The following is a 23,120-nucleotide window of genomic DNA, read 5'->3' as shown; positions in this document are numbered from 1 at the left end:
TTGTGAGACAATGATTTAGTCCTAAAGGCACTGCCCAGATAGATTGTTTCCAACAGTGGAAGCTATTTTGAAGCTCTCTCTGAGTTGCAGTGGTGTCTGGAAATTGTCCTGCTGAGTGCCACACCTCCTCATACAAGCAACCGCGGCGGGAAAGAAAACACTGAATAGATTCAAGCAATTAGTCGTTTCCGTCATATTGTCTGTTCCTGGGTACCAGGCTACTTTCCAAATAGGCTTTGTATTTGAATTTATGTTTAGTTTTTTTATTCTTCAGCTAGAACTATATTCTCTCCGGTCCAAACGCCGACCTTCACAGACAGCAAACAGCCCAATTAGTGGATGAGAAGGTGAAGGGAGGGCCGGACCTGATCACCACGCAATTACCTCAAGTCACCCCACCACCAGCAGCCACCCACACATCGAACCACGAGCCTGCTGTGTTTGTCAAATGACCATGAAAAAAACAGAAGAGCCCAAGCTGCAGTAGATTATGCAGGTTTCTTTTTCCCACAGCTGTTGTTTCTCAAGAGTTTTACTTCTTTTGTTGTAGTTTTGCTGCTGCTTCTGTTCCTGCTGCTGATTGGCTGACATGGAGAGCACAATGGGCTCTCCGGTGACTCAGCATGAAGCTACATTATACAGCAAAATACATGTTAAAATGTAGTCATTTCTGTGAGAATGAGGAGAACCAGGGAACAACATGTTCATTCGGAAAAATATGTTGACATACATTAGCTTATAGAGTAAAATACAAATACACACACAACCTGCTATGAGCCAACATATATAGAACAGTGAAACAATAATATCACAAAATCAGTAATACTGCAATTAATAATGTGTGGAACAGCAGTTTAAAACAGACCCTTTACTAATACATTGATTTCCCCTGTTACAGTATGCAGATGCGTGGTGTCCTGGGCTACTATTAACACACACATTTCATTATCCGGTGGCAAACATGAGCCTCTATGGACATCTGTGTTCCACTTCAACCACAGCTGAGGTCCATGCTGCCCATATATGTTCAGTTTATCTTCATAAGAATATAAATATTACTGTAACTTCGAGCATGTCCACACACACTATACCCAACTGTGAACATCATCCACTGTACATGAATACATCATGGACCCCCGGCAGTATAGCAACCACAACAACAGCTACTGGTGCCCACCCACATGGAACTATAATCCCCATCTGCACTGCATTATACTCACACCCTGAATTATACATCAGGCCCTAATATCATAGAAATTACTGAGTTCACATGAATGGAGGGATTATCTGTGGAGATGGAAACTGTTGTTTGGACCAGGCTGTAAACATGTTTTTATCTGTTGTAAAGATGGACATTTTGGCACAGAGGTCTGTGGGGACTGACTCACTTTTGGAGCCAGCCTCAAGTGGCCACTTAGGAAACCTCAGATTTTAGTCTTTTCCATTTTTTTGTGTTGTTTCAAAGTGTTTGTTTTGGTGAAGTAAATACTGGCCTCATGTCAGCAGAATGATAATGCTGTTCTGTTACCACTGGAAGTGTGAAGACATTGACATTTGACATGTTATGGTGACAGCTCTGATAAAATAAAATGATTCTTCTGTGTTGAGCTAAAACAGCTAAAATAGAATTTAAAATAAAACAAAATGTTCAACATTACAGTTCAAAGTTTAAAGGAAGCCTTCATTAGCGCTTAGTAGCAGACAGGATGCACACTGCCTCTGGAGATGTAGCACTAACTTTACACCTCAGCCTCAGAGATACAACATTTGATTGCAGCAAAAATCAGCCGTATCCGTTCTGATTTTAACACGTATAATATAACCAGCACTTAGTCTGATAAAACACTTAGGTTGTTGTTAATGCTCTCAAGCACACAGAATGAAAAATACAGCAAATAACAACAGGTCCAGTGCTGTGCAGCGTGCCGGCAGGAAGTGTTTTAATGTGAGGCTGAGGTTTCGCTTTAAAGGAACAGTCCAACATTTTCACCTGGTCTGCACTGTCATCATGAATTCATCCTTAGATACTCTGTCAAAAAATGCTCAGTGTCTTCTATTATATGCTGACTTCAGAACATTACCTGCTGCTAGTTCCTTCCTCCTCCTTTGATTGGTCTGAATGATAGTTGTTCAACTTAATTTGAAGGCTGACCAGATGGATTATTATTTTTATGACAAATCTACCAACCAGAGTCTTCAAATTCCTCATCTTGGTTACAGTCCTCAGAAGACTGTGTCCTCCTCAGCTCCACCATACCAGGGTGTGAGTCTCACTACATAAGGTTTGGGTTTACAAGCAGGTTGCTCGGGCTCAGCCTCCAAACTGGACTCCAGCGAGCTGAGAGACCCTGTGGGAGACCCTGACCCCTCATATGCATACATTCGAAGGCAGTCAAACGGGGGAACGTACGGATCCTGATCAGCTTCTGCCAGCCTGTCCAGAATAAACTGCCTGAAGACATCATCGTCCGGCCCGATGAGGTGCGACTCTCTGAGGGACATCCGTATGCTGGCCCTGACGTCCTCCATGCGCAGCCTCCTCTCCCTCCTCCTAGGGTGGGGGCGCATTGGAACAACAGGTTGGCAGAAGTCCAGGTCCGCTCCCCCGACTCCTGTTTCCCTGTAATAAAGCACTTTCTGCGACACCGTCTCTGGCAGCTCCAGCTCCTTCACCTCCACCTCCAGCCCCTCCTGCTGTTTCCGCCTGTGTCTCCTCACCATCAGCATCAAAACTGACAGCACTGCAGACACAACACAGTAGGAGATCATTACAGTTAAACACCAGGGCATGAGCTTGGTGAGAAAAAAACATCTACGGTGTCTGATGGAGCAAGTGCAAGAGCAAAAATAATAGCAGCCAGATTTGTTTTTGTGAAACAAGAAATTAAAAATGCAGGCAAATTAGGCAATAAATTATCTTTTTTAATTTCAGCTCACACATAAGGAAAGTCTTCTTTTATGTGCTCCATGTGGCACAGAATACTAAAAGAGTGTTTATTATTTTTTTCACCAGCCATTGTTCTCATCCGACAGAATGTTAGCATACTAGGTTTTGTCATTAATCTTTCATGTGATGGGCACAGGGAGGACACAAAGCAGCCGAGGTCATAATAAAGCTCTTCACTATGCAAACCCATCAGTGTCCCAGGATGGCATTGCTACTGATGTATTGCAACCAATACGCTCATTACCTGACATCATTGCTCTGCAAGCTTTCAGCATTTTAAAAGAGTGTGTTAAAGGCACGCTGGTGAGTTTAAAATAAAAAATAAAAAATAAATAGAAGTGCAAATTTGTTAATGAAAAAACCTGCCGTTTGACACACAGTCATATACTTGCCAACGTGATGAAAAGAGGTGGAGCTGCTTTAGCTCAACAGATCTGCTGGAAGAGAACGACTTTCTGTCAAGGACTAGTACCACATTGTACCTTCTGGTTATCATATAAATCAAGATACATGACAACACTTTTAAAACGGGGTGTGGGTCAGAAGGTCTGTATTGCAGGCGTGCCTCATACAGTGATGCTTCAAACTTCAAACTTGTGAAACTTTCTATATTTCTGCATAAATATGACCTAAAATATCAGCCAACTGGTTAAAGTTATCCGGACTTGTGTGAAAATCTGTTGTCGTTTTAGTTAAATTTGTGCAGAAGATTCTTCACAAACTTCCTCGATGACCTTTCAAATACAGAAGAACCCTGCTAGGCAGAAAAAAAATAAAAAAAATGTAGCATTATTCAAAGCTGGCAGGGCTTTCTTTCCCACATCATTAGTGAATTCTGCTGCAAAAACAACCATCTCTCTAGTTCTTCCTCACTCCACCTGTATAAACAACACATTTGCAGCGATGCTCTTAGCAAAGTAATCCTGTTTAGCCAGACGCCTGTCTTGTCAGTCATGCTGATGTCTGGAGAAACCTGCTGCATTTGGCAGAACGCGGTCTCTGTTCACCCAGCAGCAGGCTACATATCGACAGAGCAGCACCTTCGGACAATTCACTGTAAAAACTTTCTAGTAATTCTATCTTGTGCACGTTTAATGGCCGTAAGCATAAAAACAGCTTCTACAGCTGCTCCCAATCCACACTGTAAGGAGCTCGAGTTATGCAAAAATTCTTCTGAAGGTATGTATTAGTGATGGATTCCAGTGATGGAAGTCTTAAACAGTAATTTGGCTCCATGTAGTGTGAATTTCATGAGCAGAAGGAAAACAACAAACATCTCTATACAACACGTTTTCTTGTGCATCTGTAACTAGTGCCCTCATCTGGTCATTTGAATGTAGTGCATTAAAACTATGCTCTCACCAAGCTAGCCATGGAAATTTTGAGGAAGCTCGTAATGCCTCATAACATGTTAGAGATCATTTTAACCCCCTAAATAAAAACAACCTGTTCAACATGGGACAGTTTTATATACACAATAGGCCCTATAACCACAGCCCAGCCCTAACCCAGGTTAATGTTTATTTTGAGAACCTTTTCTATCAGCTTACAAGATTTTGACCAAGTACCAGCCTCCTGGGCTGAGACATGAAGCCCACGTAAAAATTAAAAATTACAGTCAACACTCTCTAAGGGGTCTGGCTCCAAATGTGAGTCCAAGTTTAGGCAGACTGTGATGCTGCCAACATGGTGACGGATGGAGCCTCCCATGGAGTTTCAAAATAGCGATTCAGAAACTTACACATGATGTCACTGACACTCCATCCATATATATACAACCTGTGATTTTCACTGGATTTGTAGTAATGGATTTGTAATTTGTGGATTCTCTGAAAGTCTAACCACAATGATATTTTATTTTGGAGATATTAACATGTTTTTAATGGCGGACCATAGAGTGTCAAAAAAGGTAGACGATTCTTCTATGGGGACACAGAGGTGTCTGTAGAGCTGTTTGAAAGCTCTGAGTGGTTTCTGCTGTTGAAATTTCGGCAGCGAGACAATTTGGAAGCTCTTGTTAGGAGCCACCCTCCGGTGGACATTTGAGGAACTGCAGTTTTTGGCACTTTTTGCTGGCAGGATATGATTACTAGCTACAAAGGCGCCAACTGCATAGACACACTGAAACACTATGAAGAGATATAAAGGCTGACTGTAAACAGAACCACAGGGAAAAAGAACAATTCTAGATGTAAAAGAGAATCTTTCTTCTTAACCACCAGAAGCAGAGATAATGTTAAAACCATATCAGATAATCCCAAGATACCCCTATCATAACAAGATAATCCAGCCCTGAAATGAGATGAAAACAGATGCTTCCTCACCTGTGAGTGTGAGCAGGCAGACCAGAATCCCCACCAAGGTTTGCAGGCTCACCCCCATAGACAGCGCGAGGGCCTCCACCCCTCCTGTGGGACAGTGGCCAGCAGGCTGACAGCTGCACACGCTGATGGTCAGAGTGCTGGTACTGGACAGGGCTGGAGAGCCGCTGTCCGCCACCACCACAGGCAGGAGGTACTGCGTCCGATCCTTGCGGGTGAAAGTGCTCCTGCGTGCCACAATGCCAGCCGTGTTGTCTGAAAGTGATGTCAATAGAGAGAAGTCATTTTTGTGAGTGATTTTTAGTGATTAAAAATCTGTCAGAAAGGACTGAATATTACCGTGTGTACAGAAATACATTTGAAATTTGAAAGTTTCAGATGCAGGTATAAAACTTCATCAAGACCCTGAATAAAAAGTTCTTTAGAGTCAAATAAGCCTTGTGGCATATGGAAATGTGTTTTATTAAACATGTTTCTTCTTAATTCATTATTCATTTCCTGGTTGCTGACTGGACTGCTGTGCCTGCCTGGCTAACCACCCATTCACTGCACCTGCATACATTTCATCCTAACTTATTCAACACATTCAAACATGCCGCATATTTCAACAAAACTGTTTGTTTGATTTTTTTCTTTACTTCCCATTCACATTATAAACTTTGAATAAGGGTCGGCTGACTACTGCCTGCAAATGCAAACACTTTAATTTACTCATAGGCTGTCAGCCACAAAAACATATTTTACGAGGCTACAGTGTTTAATTTGTTACAGGCAAGAAAATATGCTTCATTCTGTCTTCTGTCTCTGGCACAGGCCATGATTTAATATTTCGACCACCATATGGCCATATGTGGTTTCATGTATTCATTTTTGCCCCACAGCTTAAAAGCCTATGATAGAAAATGTCAGTGATTTGCAGGATGACATTTTTCAGTGCAAGAAAAAGTCTAATTACACAGATTAGGCTTATGCTGAGGGTTTCACTGCAACACTAGTGAGTCACTCAGCAGCTGGTTCATTGCACTAAAAATGTGAGCGCCTTACTGCTGTCAGATCGGTTCACAGTGAAATCTACATATTTGATGCTGCAGTTTCAAAATAGTTTTTTATATTTACTGCTGGAAATGACTGAAAAATGATGAGTTTTAATGTCTGTTCCTTTTAAAGCAACAGCCTCCCAGGACTGAGAATACCTTAAGCTCTCTGTTTGCCCTCTAGCTACATGAAAGGATTGACAGCATCAATACCATCTGAAATATGGCACTAAAGCTAGCCTCTTAGCAATTATTGACAATCAGGAAATCTGTGTTGAAAGTGTTTAGTACCAAAAACTGCAGTTCCTTAAATGGCCACTAGAGGGTGGCTCAGAAATTCAAATCAAACGCTTCTTTTTAAAATGTGCCACTTTACAGCTTAAATAAACATGTTTACAACTTGGTGCATTGGGCAAGGTACTGTTGGCCACACAAAGTCACACAGCAAGTGTAAATCACATTACTGTGGGCCAATATAAAAGAAACGTATTACTTCAACATCTCTACAGTTAAACACTGTAAATCTGGGCATGGCATCTCTATGATGTCATACTGCCAACCCTTGATCACAGAAACAACACATTTTAGCATTATGTGCATTTACAAATGACCCAAATAAAATGCAGCATGTTAATGAGTGAGCTTTACATATGCTTAGGGGTCTGTTTGGCTCAGCTGACCTTCTTGCTGGTGCTCCACATCCACTGTAAATGAGAGCTATAGCAGTCTTCTTACTCATTTGGTAACAAAGCTCATACCATTCTCTTGTTTTAGCACAAAGAAGTGCACTATTCTGTCCTGGATAAAGCTGCTGCATCCTTATTAGATGCTGGTAAACATATTAGTATTAGCTGTGTGTCTGATCGTCTGTTTGAATACAGGCTAACCTTGATTATCTCTGATAGTGAAGTTTGGATTGATGTGCTTCTCGGGGACCATAGAGAAGTAGAAGTGGTGTCCCTCTGCAGGGTCGTCTGGATCAACTGCACTAAGCATCTGAATGAGCTGAGAGAAACAAAGAAAATATGACAACAACATACAAATGACACCAAGGAATCCAACTCCATCACACAAAGCCTGTGTGTCTTTCTTTCCAAGAAACAATACTCTCAGAATCTCATTCTGCGGCTGACAATGTTATGAATGCAATATAGTGCTGTACAATAGTCAAATGCTGTCTTGTGACTACATTGTTGTTTGAAAGGATGCAGAGAATAAGAGAAACAGTGTGGAAATATAACAATATAATATAATGTGACACAATATGGGAACTTTTACTGTCCACGTTCTGATTGCCACACGGCCACAGTAAATCACAAACATCAGTACATCATAATATACATACTTCTCCCGCCTGCGTCCCCTCACAGATATATGGCTGGTAATCTCTTGCAAGCCTTGGCACATTGTCGTTTATGTCCAGCACTTTGATGAACACCACCACAGAGGAGGATAAATGGTTCTGCGCTGCAGTAGTGAAGATAGACATTTGCTGGAGTCCACTGGGTGCATGTATCATAAATGCTTTGTAAAAGCTCTGTCAAAATGACACTTAAGACTGATCAATGTTTTGTCTTCCTGCATCACGATTGTGGAGCAAAAAATAAATAAAAAATGGACACTGACATCAGACTTTCACTAAAATAAGACAGAACAACATAATGGACTGAGCAGAAGACTGTAAATCTATAGAATAAGGCTTTCCATCGATCTAGAAGAGTGGTTCCCAAGCTAGTGTTTGTCACATACGCATGTCAGAGGAAAATTATTATTATTAAAAATGGTGGGTAAAAGATTAAAGTGATAGATAAATGGATAAGATAAAAAGAATTCAACACTTAGTTGTAATTAGCTGAAATCAATACATGTTTTGAAAAATAACTAGTTAAAAATAATAAATCTTTTCAATTGTTAGTCAAGAAGGAAGGGCTAAATAGTCATGACAGTTAACTAAAAAGTAGTAGTTGAAACAGTAATTGTAATTTTAATTGGGGTTAATTTTTGAGATTTAAATAGATTAACATAAAGGGTAAATTGAGAAAGCTAAAAGCAAAAGATAAATAGTTAGTTAGTAATAAATGCTTGACATAAATCAACCTGGATCAATGGTTAAAGTTGATGGAAACATTTAGATAATGGCGGCAGGTATGAATGACAGGGATCATTTAATGGCTGAAGTAATTAGCCAGTAATAAAGGATAAACAGTCAAATGGTCGGCTAAGAGTTGCTAAGATAAGGTTTAGTTTGATGATAAGGTAAGATTCTGTACTTCCTTTATTGTAACCATTGCCGACCTGTTTTCATTTATTTCCTTCATTTCTTCATTTATAAAGTCAGTGTATCACAGACTTAGTATTAGTCACAGCCAACATTCATGTGTGCTTCACTCTGTGAGTAGTTTTTTAATTTGTGGAGCTGTGTCCAAGCTCTCCACATGCCGCCTGGCAACCCTGCAGGTAAAGGGGCACCTCATGTAGGGAACCACTGCTCTGGATCTGCAGATTACTGGAACATAATTCTGGACAGGTATCTCATTGTAAGATGGCCATTTCAACAAGATGCTCACATAAAGTGCTGAAACGCTACTTACTTGTTTCCTTGGCTTCCACAGTCAGATTGTGCCAGTTTGAAGTTTCTCGGTCCAAAGCTTTGGCGACAGTTATAGTTCCGTTGTTTGGGTCTATTTTGAAAGCCTTGGTGGTGTCGCTCCGTTTGTCAATTGAATATCTGGAAAGGAATAAGCACGTAGACACACATTTAGCAGGCATGGCTGTTTTCTGGGCAAACAAAACACTGTGATACCACAGGGAGATTAATTAGGCAAAACTGCTCAATTTTTTAATCTGTTGACAGATATCCAGCACAGTGTACACACACACACACACACACACACACAGGCACATGCTAGTGTGATACTGCGACAACAACACTGTGACAACAAAACACCTCACACAGATGGCACACACACTGCTATGTGTAGCCTAACGGAATATAATTTATTTATCTGACCACAGGTAGGCAGGGAGAAATAGAGCAGGGTAAGAAAAGAGTGACAGCGGGTGACAAGTGTCAGCTTAATGTAAGAATAATCTCAAATTTGGCAGAATTTGAATAAAAGAAATATTTGCTTCCTATTGCATCAATTTCATCATCATCATCATCATCATCATCATCATACCTTTATACCGAGCATTAATATAAGTGATTATAACACCACGGTGAATCAGTGTGACGGAGTAATGAATCATCTCTGTGAGCTACTTTGCTGATAACATGGGATATAAGCCAATTTGACCACAGCACAACTTAATCATATTTACTAGAAGTGTGGAAACCCCTAAAATGTCATCCTGAATTTATTAATCAATGAGACGCTGTCACCAAAGGGACAGTAATAGACACTAGGCTGAGCATGATATGCAGCACCTGCCACTCTTAAGCTCTGCAGAGATGGACTACAGGCACCAGTAGTGCTGCTGTCTCCTCTGCAACGTGCCCCACTTGCAAATGACTGCAAATCTCAATTCCATATGCCACCTCGTATGGTGCTTTATTACATTCCCACGTTCTAGCCACGTCGCTTTGTGATAATACCATGGCAATAGATAGAAAAGCCTGTGAGGTATAAAAAAAAATGTCATGATTTATTCAGCAGGGCTCATTTCCTACTAAAGTAATATGAGATAAATATGACCATGTACAGGGTATCCAGAGATCAAGGGTAAAAATGGATGCACCGAGCCGGTGACGCTATTTGAAATGGAATGATTTTTCACCCTGTGGAGGGAGCTGTCTAAAGATGTTCCGCCCACGCCTGCATGGGTATCTGCCTCATCATTACCATACTGGGATGTTTGGATGGCAGATGCCATTCTTCCAGGTTCACATTACCTGACGAGGTTGTTGACTACGTCAGTGTCTCTGGCACTCACGCTGCCAAGCGTCGTTCCCATCGCTGCGTTCTCGGGAACTTTCCACTCATAGAGCGGCGAGAGGAAGACAGGCGGCTCATTCACATCCTCCACCACAATCTTGAGTGTTGTCCTGTCCCTGAACTCCTCCAAAGACAGAAACCGAGTGTCCACATGATCGTTGACCGCCTCTGCAGCTATGACGAAACGTCTCTTGGACTCATAATCCAAAGGCTGTGGAGAAAAGAAGCAGATTTTTATACTGGCAGGGAAGACTTTTTAAAAAGAAAAAACATCTCAACAAACATGTGCCTAAGACATTATTATTCCACTGAGAGCAGGACATTCTGGGGCAGGATGCTAAAATGGTTTTGTCAATGTCAATAAGCTACCAGCTGCGACCATGCTCTTAAATAATGTTGTGTTGTTGATTAACATTACGATGCAAGTAATAAGAAAACAGCATGTCAGCCATTACCCTGCTCCTGAAATGAAATGATTCACAGAAAGAGTCAATAATGTTTTTACAAGTTTATTATCACAGCATCTAAACTGAGATCCGGCTTCCATGAAGGAGAAGCTATCTATAAATCACAGGAGTACAACAGGAGTCTAGCACAGGGCTGTTCAGTTTATAGAACTTAGGACTTGATCAGAATCACAGGCCCTCTTACACACATGTGCTCATGAATTCACCAACATTTGTGATTGACTGTCATTGCTGCACCTTGTTATTTTTGCACATGTTAATTAATATGTTTTAGAAGTGCTCATTGGTAGATATTTTTCGTTTATCTTGAGCGATACAAGAAAGCTATTTATTCTCGTCTCCACTCTGTGGTAAGCCAAGAGTCTGCTCATCAAACTACTACTATTACTTTTATCATCTGTCAGTGCAATAAAAACTTTATCAGATAATAGAGATTTTATTTAAACACACATTTTTAAGGCAATTATAAAGTGATGTTCCCTCATGTGAATAGGTGTAAAATCCACTGGACCGGTAATACTCACCAAGGTAGTCAAAAACTGCAGTGAAGCTTGTTGCAGATAGATTTATGACAGGTGTTTATCATTGTAAACATTTTTTTAAACAAAGAACTGAACTTTCAAACTTCACAAAAGTAGAATAACGCATTACTATTCCTGCATAGCTGTATGCAAACTAGCTGTTAGCTCCAGCTCAGGTTCTGGTCAGAAAGGTAACTTCAAGGGTGAAGAGATGGTTCCAAGAAAACTGCAGTTCCACAAATGGCCACTTAGGGGAAGTGAGGCAGACCTCCATGCTAATAAGCTCAACGTTACAAGAGAAATAAACACATTCATAGCCTAAACTAGGCAAACTAGAGACTATTATCCCTTTACAGAGAGTGTACAGAGTGAATTTTTAGATTGTGCGTAGGTTTGTCATTTCACAGATTCTGAGCTTATTTTTTTTCTTTCAATAAATAAAATAATGAATGCCATACAGCTGCAGTGGCTTAGCTTGTTAGCTTTTTGCCAAATAATGTTGCTAGCATTTCTCTATAATGTCAGATAAAGAGAGATGTTGTGAAAGGGTTCACCTTGACGAGCAGAATCACTCCCTCCTGTGTCACCGGGTCTGTTTGGATGATAAAAGTGGAGCTTTCCTCCAGGTCATCCTCCAGACTGTAGGTCATCCTGGCATTGATGCCGATGTCTCCATCCTCTGCCATAATTCTTCCCACTGTGGTTCCAACAGCTGCATTTTCAGCGACTGCAAACGTGTACAGGTCTGAAGGAACAAAAAGGAGAAGGGTGTTATTTTACAGTGTTGATACCATAAAATCTAAAATCAAAGGGAATACAAAATTGTAAATTTGATTCTGAATAAAAAAAGTTTCTTTTGTTAAACACTGTAAACACAACTTGACAGTAAGTTGTTAGGAGAGTGTGTGTAAAGTGATAAGAACGGAGAACACTGTGGTGTAGGGTCAATTTGTGTGAGTAGCAGATAAGTTGCGGTAACTCCACATAATCCCGGCCTAACTCTAATAAGAAGATGAGAAACTGTGATTGTGTCTTTGAGCGACTCCATTTGGATGGCCGCCTTGACTGGGAGGAGCTCAACAGGCAGGCAGAAAAAAAAAAAATCTGTGCTGATAATAATTTGTAATTATGTGACAAAACAGAGGGCACAGTTCAAAGTGAAGCATGGCCATACAATATTTATAAGCGAACATAGAATCCATTGCATACAGTAGTAGCACCTGCAATGAATGTGAATGCGACATTATTAGTTCAAAGTACCATCCCTGCTCTCTCTCTCCTACAGAATTGATTCCTTCCCACAGCATTCATTTTAGTGAGGTTTATCGCTGAGAAGGCTTGGTTTGTCTCCAAAGGTCATGACAAATGTCCCTTCATGTGTGAATGATTAAATTCATCCAGTGTGTGGCACATGTGCGCACGCAGATGAGCCGAACATCCCCATCTCCTTCCCCGTCTCTTTCGCTCTCTTCCTCATTCTTCCACTGTCTCCTTTTAATTTTAGCCGCCGGCTGAACGCAGCACAAACCACCCACCCGAACCAGAGAAGTGTGATCAAATAAATACCTTGTAGGTATAATATTAAACATGTCCTCGCAGTCTGTAACGCTTTGTACTCTTTCGTTGATTTCCTGTGAGTGTGTATGGTGCAGCGTTTGCATCAGTCTGACTCATATGTAAGTGACTCACGGTGCTGGAATGTGGGCCCGTTGTCGTTGACATCACTTAGGCTGACGGTAACGGTGGTGGAGGAGGAGTAGCCGCCGCTGAGGCCCAGCATGTCCTTCACCTGAACCACCACCAGGTACTGATCTCTGGCCTCGCGGTCCATGTTCGGCCAAGACGTGACGATGATCCCTGAGAGGATGAGAGTCAGGTTCATTAAGATGCCATCAAGTGTATCTGTGGGTGTTTTTTTATTTATAAAAACATGTAAATAAACAGACTTTGCCTCAAGTAGTCTTTGAGAGCAGTACTACACCCCAGTAAACATCTGGGGCATTATTCATAAATTTTCCTCATACTAACAGCTGCCATTATTTCTCCATAATTTCTCAGATATTCCCTAAAAAGTACAACTAGAAGGAAGGAGGGCTTTAAAAAAGCTTCAGAGCTTCTTCAACAGGAGGAATTGTTAAAATGACAGTGAGCCAATGAAACACAAAACACTGGATTAGATCAAATATGTCTGTGCTTGATCTCATCAGAGATGCAGTCTCACACCAGAGTTATTATTATAGTTTTGTTATTAGTTTTTTTTCTATCTGTGAAAACAGCCCCTGGACTGTTAATCAGTGCAAGAAGAAATATTAAGAAAGCCATCAGAATACTTAAGAGAGCTATTTGTAAGAATTTACACTAAAAAAAAAAAACATTTCAAATGAATTACAAGAATGTGTAAAAACAGTCGTGAAGCTGCACTAAAATTGGCACGCTTACCAGCTAGCCACTCTCAGTACTCTTGACACTGCTCCGAGAGCATGTTAAAGGAACAATCAATGACCTGCTGGAAGGGATCTCTGCTCGCTGTGAGTAGCAGGTGGTCAATGCTAAGCTAAAAACAATGTTGGGAGACTGCTTCACACAGACCAGCTCAGCTGCAGGTGGAGGTGGAGATGCCACTATTTAGATAGCATGGCTCACTTGCTTTTATGCTTGTCTCTACATAAACTCCGTATTAGTGTCTAGGTACTTTCCATTGCTGGTGAAGTGGTGTAGTGACCTGGTCACTGGTGTTGTGCAGACTTTTGCCTTAACTCTGCTGCTTGTTCATATATACAAACACAGTGCTTGAAAGGTGAACATTGCTCTTTTATGTCCAATTATCTGGCAAATATCACAATTATTAAATTCAACAGAAGAAGACTGACTTAGCAGATTGCTGTACTATTTTTTGCCTGTAGGCTATTTGTCACCATCCCCATCACTGAGTCTGAAAATCATCTGTTTTTATTATATAAATCTGCCTTTCACTCATGTTTCATTATCCAGGTGTATAACTGGATAAAGATCAAACTGGTGATATTTATGTATCTTTACCATGAAAAAGAAAAATAAGAGAATATCTTGTCTATACACATCAACAAGACACATGACTAAACCTACAGCGTTTAGTGGTGTGGAGCTGCCTGCCTCCTTAAAAACTCAGATTTGACCTATTACATTCATTTGCATTTAAGTATTTTTTTCAGCGTCAATGATGACCTGCCTAAACTCCTCATAGTTCAGGTCAGTTGTGTGTGTGGGAGGTGCTCTAACAGACCTCTGTGTTACTCAACAATATTGTGTAAATGTACATTTATGGGTAATATTCTTGATAATTTCCTGTCAGGGTGTGAACTTCTCCCACTGGCCTAAAAAAAGTAGCTAAATGGAGAGTTGTTTGTTGAGATAAAGTTGACAAGCAGTTACAGACATGTCAAAAAGGATTAGGACCAAAGGGACAAGACAGAGACGAGACAGTTCCTCTAGTTATAAATGTAAAGTTTTATTCCCAAACAGTGTGTTACCTGTCTTTGGCTCCACAGAGAAGTAGGGCTCCCCCTGCAGGATGGAGTAGATGAGCTTGGCGTTGTTTCCGAACATGGGATCATCAGCATCCGTAGCTGTCACCTGGGCCACTGTGGTCCCTGTGGTGGTGGTAGTAGTTGTGGGGGGAGGAGGAGGAGGAGAAGGATCACACAGTCAGAGTTAGCTCAGGCAGCAGTTCCAGTCGACGGGGAAATAAAGTGATTATGCCACAGTCCCGCAGGGTCTGTCTGTCTGGCTCAGGGGGGGAGCGGTGAAAATGGAAGGAGAAGGGGGAGGGGAGGGAGGCTGAGGAAGGGTTAGAGGAGAGATGTTGACAAAGGCACGAGGGTTGGTGGGGGTGGGGAGCGACGTTGGCCTTTCACAACTCAGTAAGGCTGTGCAGGTGTGCGTGACAACCTCTTCAGGCCTGCAGCGACATCTCACTATCCACCTGCTCCTCCTTTTCTCTCCTTCGCACTGATTCCGTTTCACCTCTCTATGTTTCACACTTATACTCTTTTCTCCACTGACCATATCCTTGTCCTCACCTTGCTTTCTCCAATATCCTTCACTCCCTCTCTATCTCATTCTTTCTTCCTAGAGAGCGCTCTGTCTTTCACACAGGCAGGGATTTACCGCAGCGTTTCTTATTTTCCGATGCCCTCGCTCCAACCTTCCCCTCTCACTTTCTCTCTCTGAGTCAAACGCATTATGATTTATTACGACTGAGATATTATGCTGCAAAAGCAGATTACATATAAATTGAAATGGTAATGTTTGTGGTATGAAAGGGCAGCTGTTATAATAACATTATTTAAGAAATGTATCCTTTAAGGCATCTGAGCTATGATACAGAATCCAATACTTTTACTTTCCTGAATGGGGACAGATGACAGACACTCATATAACCTTTTGTTCATTGTCTTCAGTCAAGATCCAATTTAAGAAAATTCATTTTATCAAAGTATATATATTTTTATCTTTTAAACCTGTAAACAAGTCACTTATTTTTTTTCAATATTTTAAATATTGTGAAGACTGGCACCTAACTTAGCACAACACAAGGCTAAAAGAAAATTGTGTGGACTTTGGAGAGCTGACCCTTTCAGTGCACTTACATTTTCAACTTTTTTTTTTTCTTAAACGTACCGATGGGACACATCTCGGGGATGCTGGACACATACGGCTCATTCTGGAACTGAGGGATGTTGTCATTGATGTCCTGCACCTTGATGATGAACTCTGACTGGGGCTCCTCTGGTTGGTTGGACCTCCTGTTGATAGCCTGTGCTTGCAGGATGTAGAAGGCTTTTTCTTCGCGGTCGAGTTTCTTTAATGTCCTGATCTCCCCAGAATACTCATCTATCTCAAACACATCTCCAGCACCTTCTCCTGATAATATGTACTTGATGGAAAACTCGCCTCGGTCAAAGTCAGATTTCAGCTATAAGAAAAAAAAGAGGGTGGAGGTGGGGGGGGGGATGAAAGCTGGGGACATATTTTTCTGAGGTAACTGAAAAACATGCATTTTCAAAAGAGAAATACCGTATCAAGGACATGGCGGACATTCAATGTGAAGTTGTACCTGGCCAATAACACGCAGAGTGGGATCTTCCTCCGGGACAAACAGCTGTTTCCAGATCCAGCCTCTCTTCAGGCGACGGTGCAGATGAGTGGACCCCTGGGCCAATTGTTGGGCTTCCAGACCCTGAGTGCCTCTCATATCACTCAGCACCCCGCCAGGAATCATAGAAAAGACCGTCACCACAGCCAAAACGCTCGGCGTGCTCAGCTTTACAGTCCAACCGTGCGCTTCCTCTGCACTTCCCATGGTTAGTGGACTGAGGATAGAGGAGTCACAGGCCCGGTGCTGCTAATACTTCATTCACCCGCACAGCAGTTCATGATCCAGGCAGAGCCGCATCCCTTCTTCTTACAATATCACTTGTATACATACACATACCTCTGAAATACACAAAACAATTTTAATTAATGTCCGCCGATAATTTGTTGACATACAGAGAACCTAAACTGATGGAAAACTGATTGAAGTATTAGTAATTTATTTAAAAATATTTTTTTTTATTTTAAGAAATTTAATAACTGTAACAGTAAAAACAGGAGTGAAAGTTGAACAGTAAACAATAATTAGTTGTGTTTATATATTTTAAGGACTTGATGTGTGTCATTTTGCACTTTAAATAACACAGTGCGTTATAATGGATACAAAAAGATCAAACTGTTTTATGCCAGCCTGTAAACATGTCTATTTTTGATCATTCAGACATTTTATCACTGAGGTCTGTGGAGACTGACTCACTTTAGGAGCTGCCTCCAAGTGGCCATTTAAGGAACCGCAGTTTTAAGCACATCTAACCTGTGTGGTAATCACTGCTAGAGTATACTCCTATCCTGTTAGGCTCCAAAATTCCTTGTCTTTAAATGAATGTTTAAACCCTACCATATTCACATTATTAATTATATTAGTGCAGTTTGAAATGAATTCTGAATGTGGTGTTAAATAATGGGTACTTGACATAAAGCACTATACAATCTCTGTGATCGCCTGTATGGGTTTATATGAGATTCTGTGCACATCACTAATAAATCTGTGAAACAAATTCCAAAAATAAAAAAGAAAGCATGAACAAAATATCATTTTCCAGGAAAAAGACAAACTCTTTGTCTGAGTTTTTTTTTTTTTTTAGCATCCGGCAGCCCTGCTGCTGAAAACAGGCCTCTGTTTTGGATTCAAACAAGGTCCTGTATTGTGTTTCATGGGGGGGAGGCAGAGCCAGAGCATCATTCCATAAGCATGACACTGCACTCTGCAGCTGACTAATGAAGACTTCTAATTAGATCAATGTCTCCCCAGACATGGAAAACAGAGACACACATGTCTCTGACAGACTATAAGTCAAATCGATGCACCAAGTATAATGAGCACCGGGATCAGGGTCAAAAGGACGATGAAAGTCAGCAGCACAACAGCAAATGAGTTAGGACAACGCAGATACATTATCTTGTATTGACAGTGTTGCTAAAGTTAGTGATGTGTTGTTTTTTTCTCCACAACAATAAACATCCACTGTCAGCTTTGTGTTAGCATGTCACTCTCACAGAGGACAGCTTGTCATGTTACGTTCAAAGGAAATTAGCAGTTTACAGTATTATTTCTGTCTCAGCAGTGAAGGCGTTTCTGACTTTTGTCTCACAAAGTCATTCTCTCTCAAAAAAAAACCCACAAATTATTTATCTGGGAAATAAATCCTCCAACTTTACAAAACAACAAAACTCAGGGCTCTAGCAGCCATAATTCTGAAGGACTTATTTGAGTTTCTAACACCCTCAGTCAAAGTGTGGATGCTCTAATCCACAGGAGCATAAAATGCATTTTTAGCATGGCTGGAAATTTAAAATATATGGTGGTGAGTGGCTTCAGCGGTAACAGTATAAATGCTTTAACAGCTCATAATGCTCATGTTTAATCTTGTAAAAGTAAATTAGCTGTCAAGACCCATTTGTAATGAGGTGGTAAAATCAATTACTGATACAGGCTTTTATTTCTTAAATTCAATTTCGATACAGAATGCGTATGAGAGAATGCGTGTTTGTGCTTATGTATGTCTTTACAGGCGGTGTTCATATCTCCGAGCATTGTGGAGTGACATTCCAATTAGTGGCCAGTGAGTCGTGAGCTGTTATGGTCTTTCATAGGGCTGCCAAGCACGCGCCCAAACTGAACGCCTTGAGCCAAAACTAGACAACAGCCCTCAATGATGTTACTCTGAGCAACTGCCAACATGCCATGGAGGCTGCCTCCAATTCTTCCCGGGGATATCAGCCTTTAGTGTAGGGCTGAAATAGTGCACAGGTCAACAGATGTTTGGGTGCCAATTTAACAAGACGGGCCTTTCTAAAATAAGTGATGAAATTCGAGGAAAATAATGCCAATGAAATAGTAACAAAAAACAATCTCTCAGCTCCTGGTCTGTAAATAGCAAAAGTGTTGGGTGGGCCAAGTAAAACATGTGTCCATGTGTGACAGTTGGTAGTGCTTGATAATGATGATGTGACCCAGCGAAGTCTGATATTAAAAGCATCACATTTATGCATTACATAAAAGCCTTCATAATACAGATCTATCAGCTGTCACTCACAGGTGTAGAAGTTCAGAGGAAAAACACTAAAAATATAAAGAAACATGAGCGGAGTCTGTGGTCAATTTTTCTCCTTTGAAAAGAAAATTCTCATTCTACATGACATGCAGTACATGCAGAGTGCCCTGTGGTTGACAGCCATTCATTACCTCTAATAGGCCTTCCTCCCATTTCCAGCAGACCTCCTGCAGCCTGTATGTACAGAATGCTACCTCGACACATGACAGAATGACAATGAGCCGCAGTCTCACAATGTTAAGCACTAGATGCGCTGAGACCGTCACATCATTTTCCTATATGGTGATGTCTTCTAGCTAATAAAACGCTGCGCTTTGGTAGAAATGGTTCTGGGATGCTATTAAAATGGCTCTAATGTGCCAACGCAAATGTTGAAACACAGCACTGAAGAAAAAAAAAATAAAAGCAGCATCCACTTGACATTGTGAATGACACCTTAATATTAAATCACACAGCTGATGCTAACCGCTAACATTTCACGAATGTTAATTGTGTTGTTTTTCAAGCATCAATCTTCTGACTGTATGTTAATTAAGCAAAGGAAAATGTGAAATATGTGATAATAGGGTAATCTAAATACAGACTGTTTTAAAACGGAAGAAAAATACCTGTTAAGCCTCGCTTCGTTAAGCCTAACACACACACTATCCTTAATTGGTCATTTGGGAGTGTGTCATGGGACTTCCTGTTTACTGTTCAGCTCCATAAAACAATAACACTGACATGTCTCGTTTGTCTCCTAGCTCAAGACCTAAATGAGTCCTGAGACCAAAGCTGGTTCAACAGGGGAATGTCAAGCCATCATCTACTTGTTAGTAAGTAATTTGTTTGATTTTAATATGTGCACAAGTGGAAATCATTACTGTACAGCAAAATGTCACGGATTTTCACTGACATTAATCAGTGAAAGCACTACATACTAATATTTTATCTCCTCTCCTTTTCATAGAAAACAATTAACTGATGCTACTGAAGTTATTACTAAAGAAATCAGTGCATTTAAACTCGAGGCAGTTATCTACAAAGACTTAATTATGGTGATAAAAATAAAGTTTTACATTTTCAAGTTTCAAGGAATACTAATTAAAGACAAAATGTTTACATACTTCAGCAAATCAGGAATGATCACAAGATGAAAGCAACTATGTACACAAATACAATGAGACTAAATAAAATGTGAAATAAACCAAGAGACAGATCAAATTAACAGAGTGAAAGTAACACAAAGGGTACAAGAGATGAAAGTAACATGGGACAAAGGACAACCAGTATGATGGTAGCTTGACATAAAAGTAACATAAGATGAGAGTAACACTGGATCAAAAGTAACTGGACAAGAGTGACAGAGTGAATGAGTGAAAAACATCACACAAAGGTGTAAGTAGTGTAAGAGTGTGAGTAACTTAAAATAAAGGTAAGATGGTGTGAAAATAATATGGAACAAAAGCACAACAGGTTTAACCTAAAACAGGATGAAAGTAGCACAAGGTGAAAGTAACACAGATTAAACATAGAGTTAAAGCAACATAAGACTTGAGACATGAAAAAAACATGACGTGAAACACAGGAACACTGGGAAAGTTCCATGGAGTAAAAGGACCCTGAGGGGGCATATGGCACTAAATTAGAACAGGGTGATACTAAAACAGGGTGAAAGTAACATGAAATGATGTAACACAGGCTTGAATTAACTGCCAAAAGTAGCACATGCTGAAAGTAACAAAGGGTTAAATTAACTAGGTGAGAAAGAGAGTGAAAACAACACTGAGAAGATGAAAGTAACACGGGAAGAAAACAACATCTGGGAGATTTGTTTCTGTAACAAATGTTACTGTGTTTAGGTTCTATCCTACGTCCTAAGTCTGTTCTCATGTCGTCTGGGGGCCTTTACCTGGGAGGACACTTGTCCACTTTTATGTTGAGTCCCACATGTCTGTCTCACCAGTTTTCTCCTCATACACTGAAGATGTTGCATTATCCTGATGTGGCATATATGCATCATTGTTTACTGTTCTTAAATATGTGGACACAATCAACACATTTCTTCTTTAACTGCATTTCTAAAGGATAAATGCTCTTTAATATCATGTATAAACCCCTGTTTCTTAATATAAGATTCAAATTTGTGACATAAAAACATTTAGACTATCAGGAGCCATCTTTAAAGAGGCAAAACATGCGCTGATTGCTTGCTATGATGAATAGAGTACTGGAGCATTGCACATAGAATACGTTTCAGACCTGTCTCCTTGTTGTTATTCTTTGTATTCCTCTTTACATTCCTCTTTCTAGAAAATTGCATGTATTAATTCACCAGACAAAAGATAATCTCTTACAGAATGCATAGCGTCCACCACCACACCCACCTGTTTGTCTGATTCTGTCGTTTCCAAAGCCACTTGTCACAAAATGCCGTCAAGAGAGCTCATCGCTGGGTGTGAAGAAACACACTCTGCTTAACTAAATACCCTGGTACTGGAAAGCAATTCAGTCACCACAAAGGCAGAAACGAATGCTCGTGCTTTCTCACAATGCGTAATCCCCTCCACTGACGACCTCCCCTTTTCTTCTTCTTCTTCACCCCTTTTCTGTCCTTCTCAAACTTCCCGGGAAGAACAAACACAGGCTCTATTGTCTGGGACTCACATCTGAACGCTGCAGAACACTCAGGGCCTTCATCACCATGCAAATAGTCACAGCTCAGACGTACAAATGGATTTCTATCTGTTTTTTTCTGCCCATTTTTTGTGGACAATCCAGCGCTTATTAGAGTGGAGCTGGAGTGCTGATGGGATGGTAATTCACCCACTGTAAGGTCACTATTTTTGCTAGTGATAGGACGGCAACAGTCTGTTTTTTGACATTCAAGCCGGGGGAGCATGCTGTTCCTGCTGTGCTCATATTTAAAGAGTTGACCTGTCACGACACAAAGATACAAAGTAATTCCAGACATTATTTATTTTTTGCACTCTACCAGTTGTTTACATGAACTGGTAATCAGGGCTAAAGTGGTAAATAAAAAATCGTTCAACTCTACCTACTCCTGTAGTATGCATTTAGATAAACAGAAAGACATAAAAACACATAAACTAATGATCATTTCCTTAACCTAACCAAGTAGCTTTAACAAGAAAACAGATCAAACCTCTGGCTCCTGTATGGAAGTCTGGAGTCATACCTCCACCATCATTAGTAGACTTTTGTGGGTCTTCATAGGCCGCCACTGCTGAATCCACCATAACCTTGCAAAAAAAAGTCAAGCTCGGATAAGTGGGAAGCTCAGCAGGCAGCTTGAGGACTGTTGGGATTGACCCACTTTTAGGTTCATTTGAGGAGATGCAGTTTTTGGCATTCAGCTTTGTTTCTCAGAGGCTGCTGCTTTCAGAAAGTCTAGCCCTTCACCCATGAGACAGGGGATTATATCCAAAGTGAGACCTTTGCTTTTTATGGTAAGGATGGACAGTTTTAGGAAAAGATCACGATTTGGTTTAACACAGGTACTTTGTAAGTGTTAAATCTACATTTCAACAGGAAGCCTCTGCAGGTTTCTTGGCTATCATGGTGAAGACCTTCATGATCACACATGACTAGTTTCACTAGTTTCACTTTAAGCCTGGCTAAATGAGGATGGGATGAAACACTTCTGTGTAATTCTTGTTTCAGTTTTTTACTAAAAAACTGACATGGATTTAAAATACATGTATGTTTAAGCCCATGACTTTTCTATTGTGACCCAGTTTCTATTCCCCTTACATGAGCCATGCCTCGCGTGGAGGAGACATTAAGAGAAGACGCTGATGTTTCCTGTCGAACAGAGAGAGAGAGAGAGGGAGAGAGATCCACCTCAGGCAGCGTCAGCTCTGTCCTTATTTGTCATAAGTGTCCGCTGTTTCCCATGGCTAAAGACAAAGGCCAAAGAACGTATGAGGAACATGCATTTTTAATGTGACATCCTCATCAAATTCACCACAGTGGACTGAGCAGAATGCCAATGACGCTTTATTCTTCTTCCAATTACAGAGAGACAATGCAACAATATGAACGTAAGCTGTGAAGGGCACATCTGCCTCCAAACACCGGAACAGTTCATTATACTTCAGTGCTTGGAAACCTGAACTCTTGAACTTCATATTGATGTAACGTTTGATTAAAAAATGAGTTGTTTTTTTGAAAAGATATTCAGAGTAATTCATCAGAACAGCAGGGG

The 23,120-nt window shown here is 40.7% G+C and overlaps 1 protein-coding gene across 4 annotated transcripts; it reads right to left on the bottom strand.

Annotated features, from left to right (window-relative positions):
• Positions 1-266: 266 nt before the first annotated feature.
• Positions 267-21,545, bottom strand: cdh19 (cadherin 19, type 2). Of its 4 annotated transcripts, none has more exons than XM_028432696.1 (13): positions 21,280-21,540; positions 16,321-16,700; positions 15,885-16,179; positions 14,735-14,854; positions 12,915-13,082; positions 11,780-11,970; positions 10,195-10,448; positions 8,894-9,030; positions 7,648-7,769; positions 7,190-7,307; positions 5,272-5,523; positions 3,340-3,381; positions 2,658-2,741 (listed from the first exon to the last, which is right to left on the bottom strand). In XM_028432696.1, the coding sequence occupies exons 2-12, from the start codon at positions 16,564-16,566 to the stop codon at positions 3,368-3,370; spliced, it is 1,917 nt and encodes a 638-aa protein (XP_028288497.1). In that variant the 5' UTR covers positions 16,567-16,700; positions 21,280-21,540; the 3' UTR covers positions 2,658-2,741; positions 3,340-3,367. The 4 variants fall into 4 exon arrangements, with proteins under 4 accessions (XP_028288494.1, XP_028288495.1, XP_028288497.1 ...); XM_028432695.1 differs by having other exon boundaries at positions 2,671-2,741; positions 3,340-3,384; XM_028432693.1 differs by lacking the exon at positions 3,340-3,381 and having other exon boundaries at positions 267-2,741; positions 21,280-21,545.
• Between the last annotated feature and the right edge of the window lie 1,575 nt (positions 21,546-23,120).

Source organism: Parambassis ranga, chromosome 20 (genome assembly GCF_900634625.1).
Source record: "Parambassis ranga chromosome 20, fParRan2.1, whole genome shotgun sequence".
NCBI lineage: Eukaryota > Metazoa > Chordata > Actinopteri > Ambassidae > Parambassis > Parambassis ranga.
Note: the sequence above shows the minus strand (reverse complement) of the source record. Positions and strands in the feature narration are given on the sequence as shown.

Bases quoted from the DNA above. Each gene is read 5' to 3' on its own strand.
- cdh19 (XM_028432693.1), bottom strand. From the start codon at position 16,566: ATGGGAAGTGCAGAGGAAGCGCACGGTTGGACTGTAAAGCTGAGCACG. The intron at 16,180-16,320 runs GTACAACTTCAC...TTTTTCTTATAG, and splicing joins CTCTGCGTGTTATTGGCCAG to CTGAAATCTGACTTTGACCG. The intron at 7,308-7,647 runs GTATGTATATTA...TGTTTCTCTCAG, and splicing joins AGGGGACGCAGGCGGGAGAA to CTCATTCAGATGCTTAGTGC.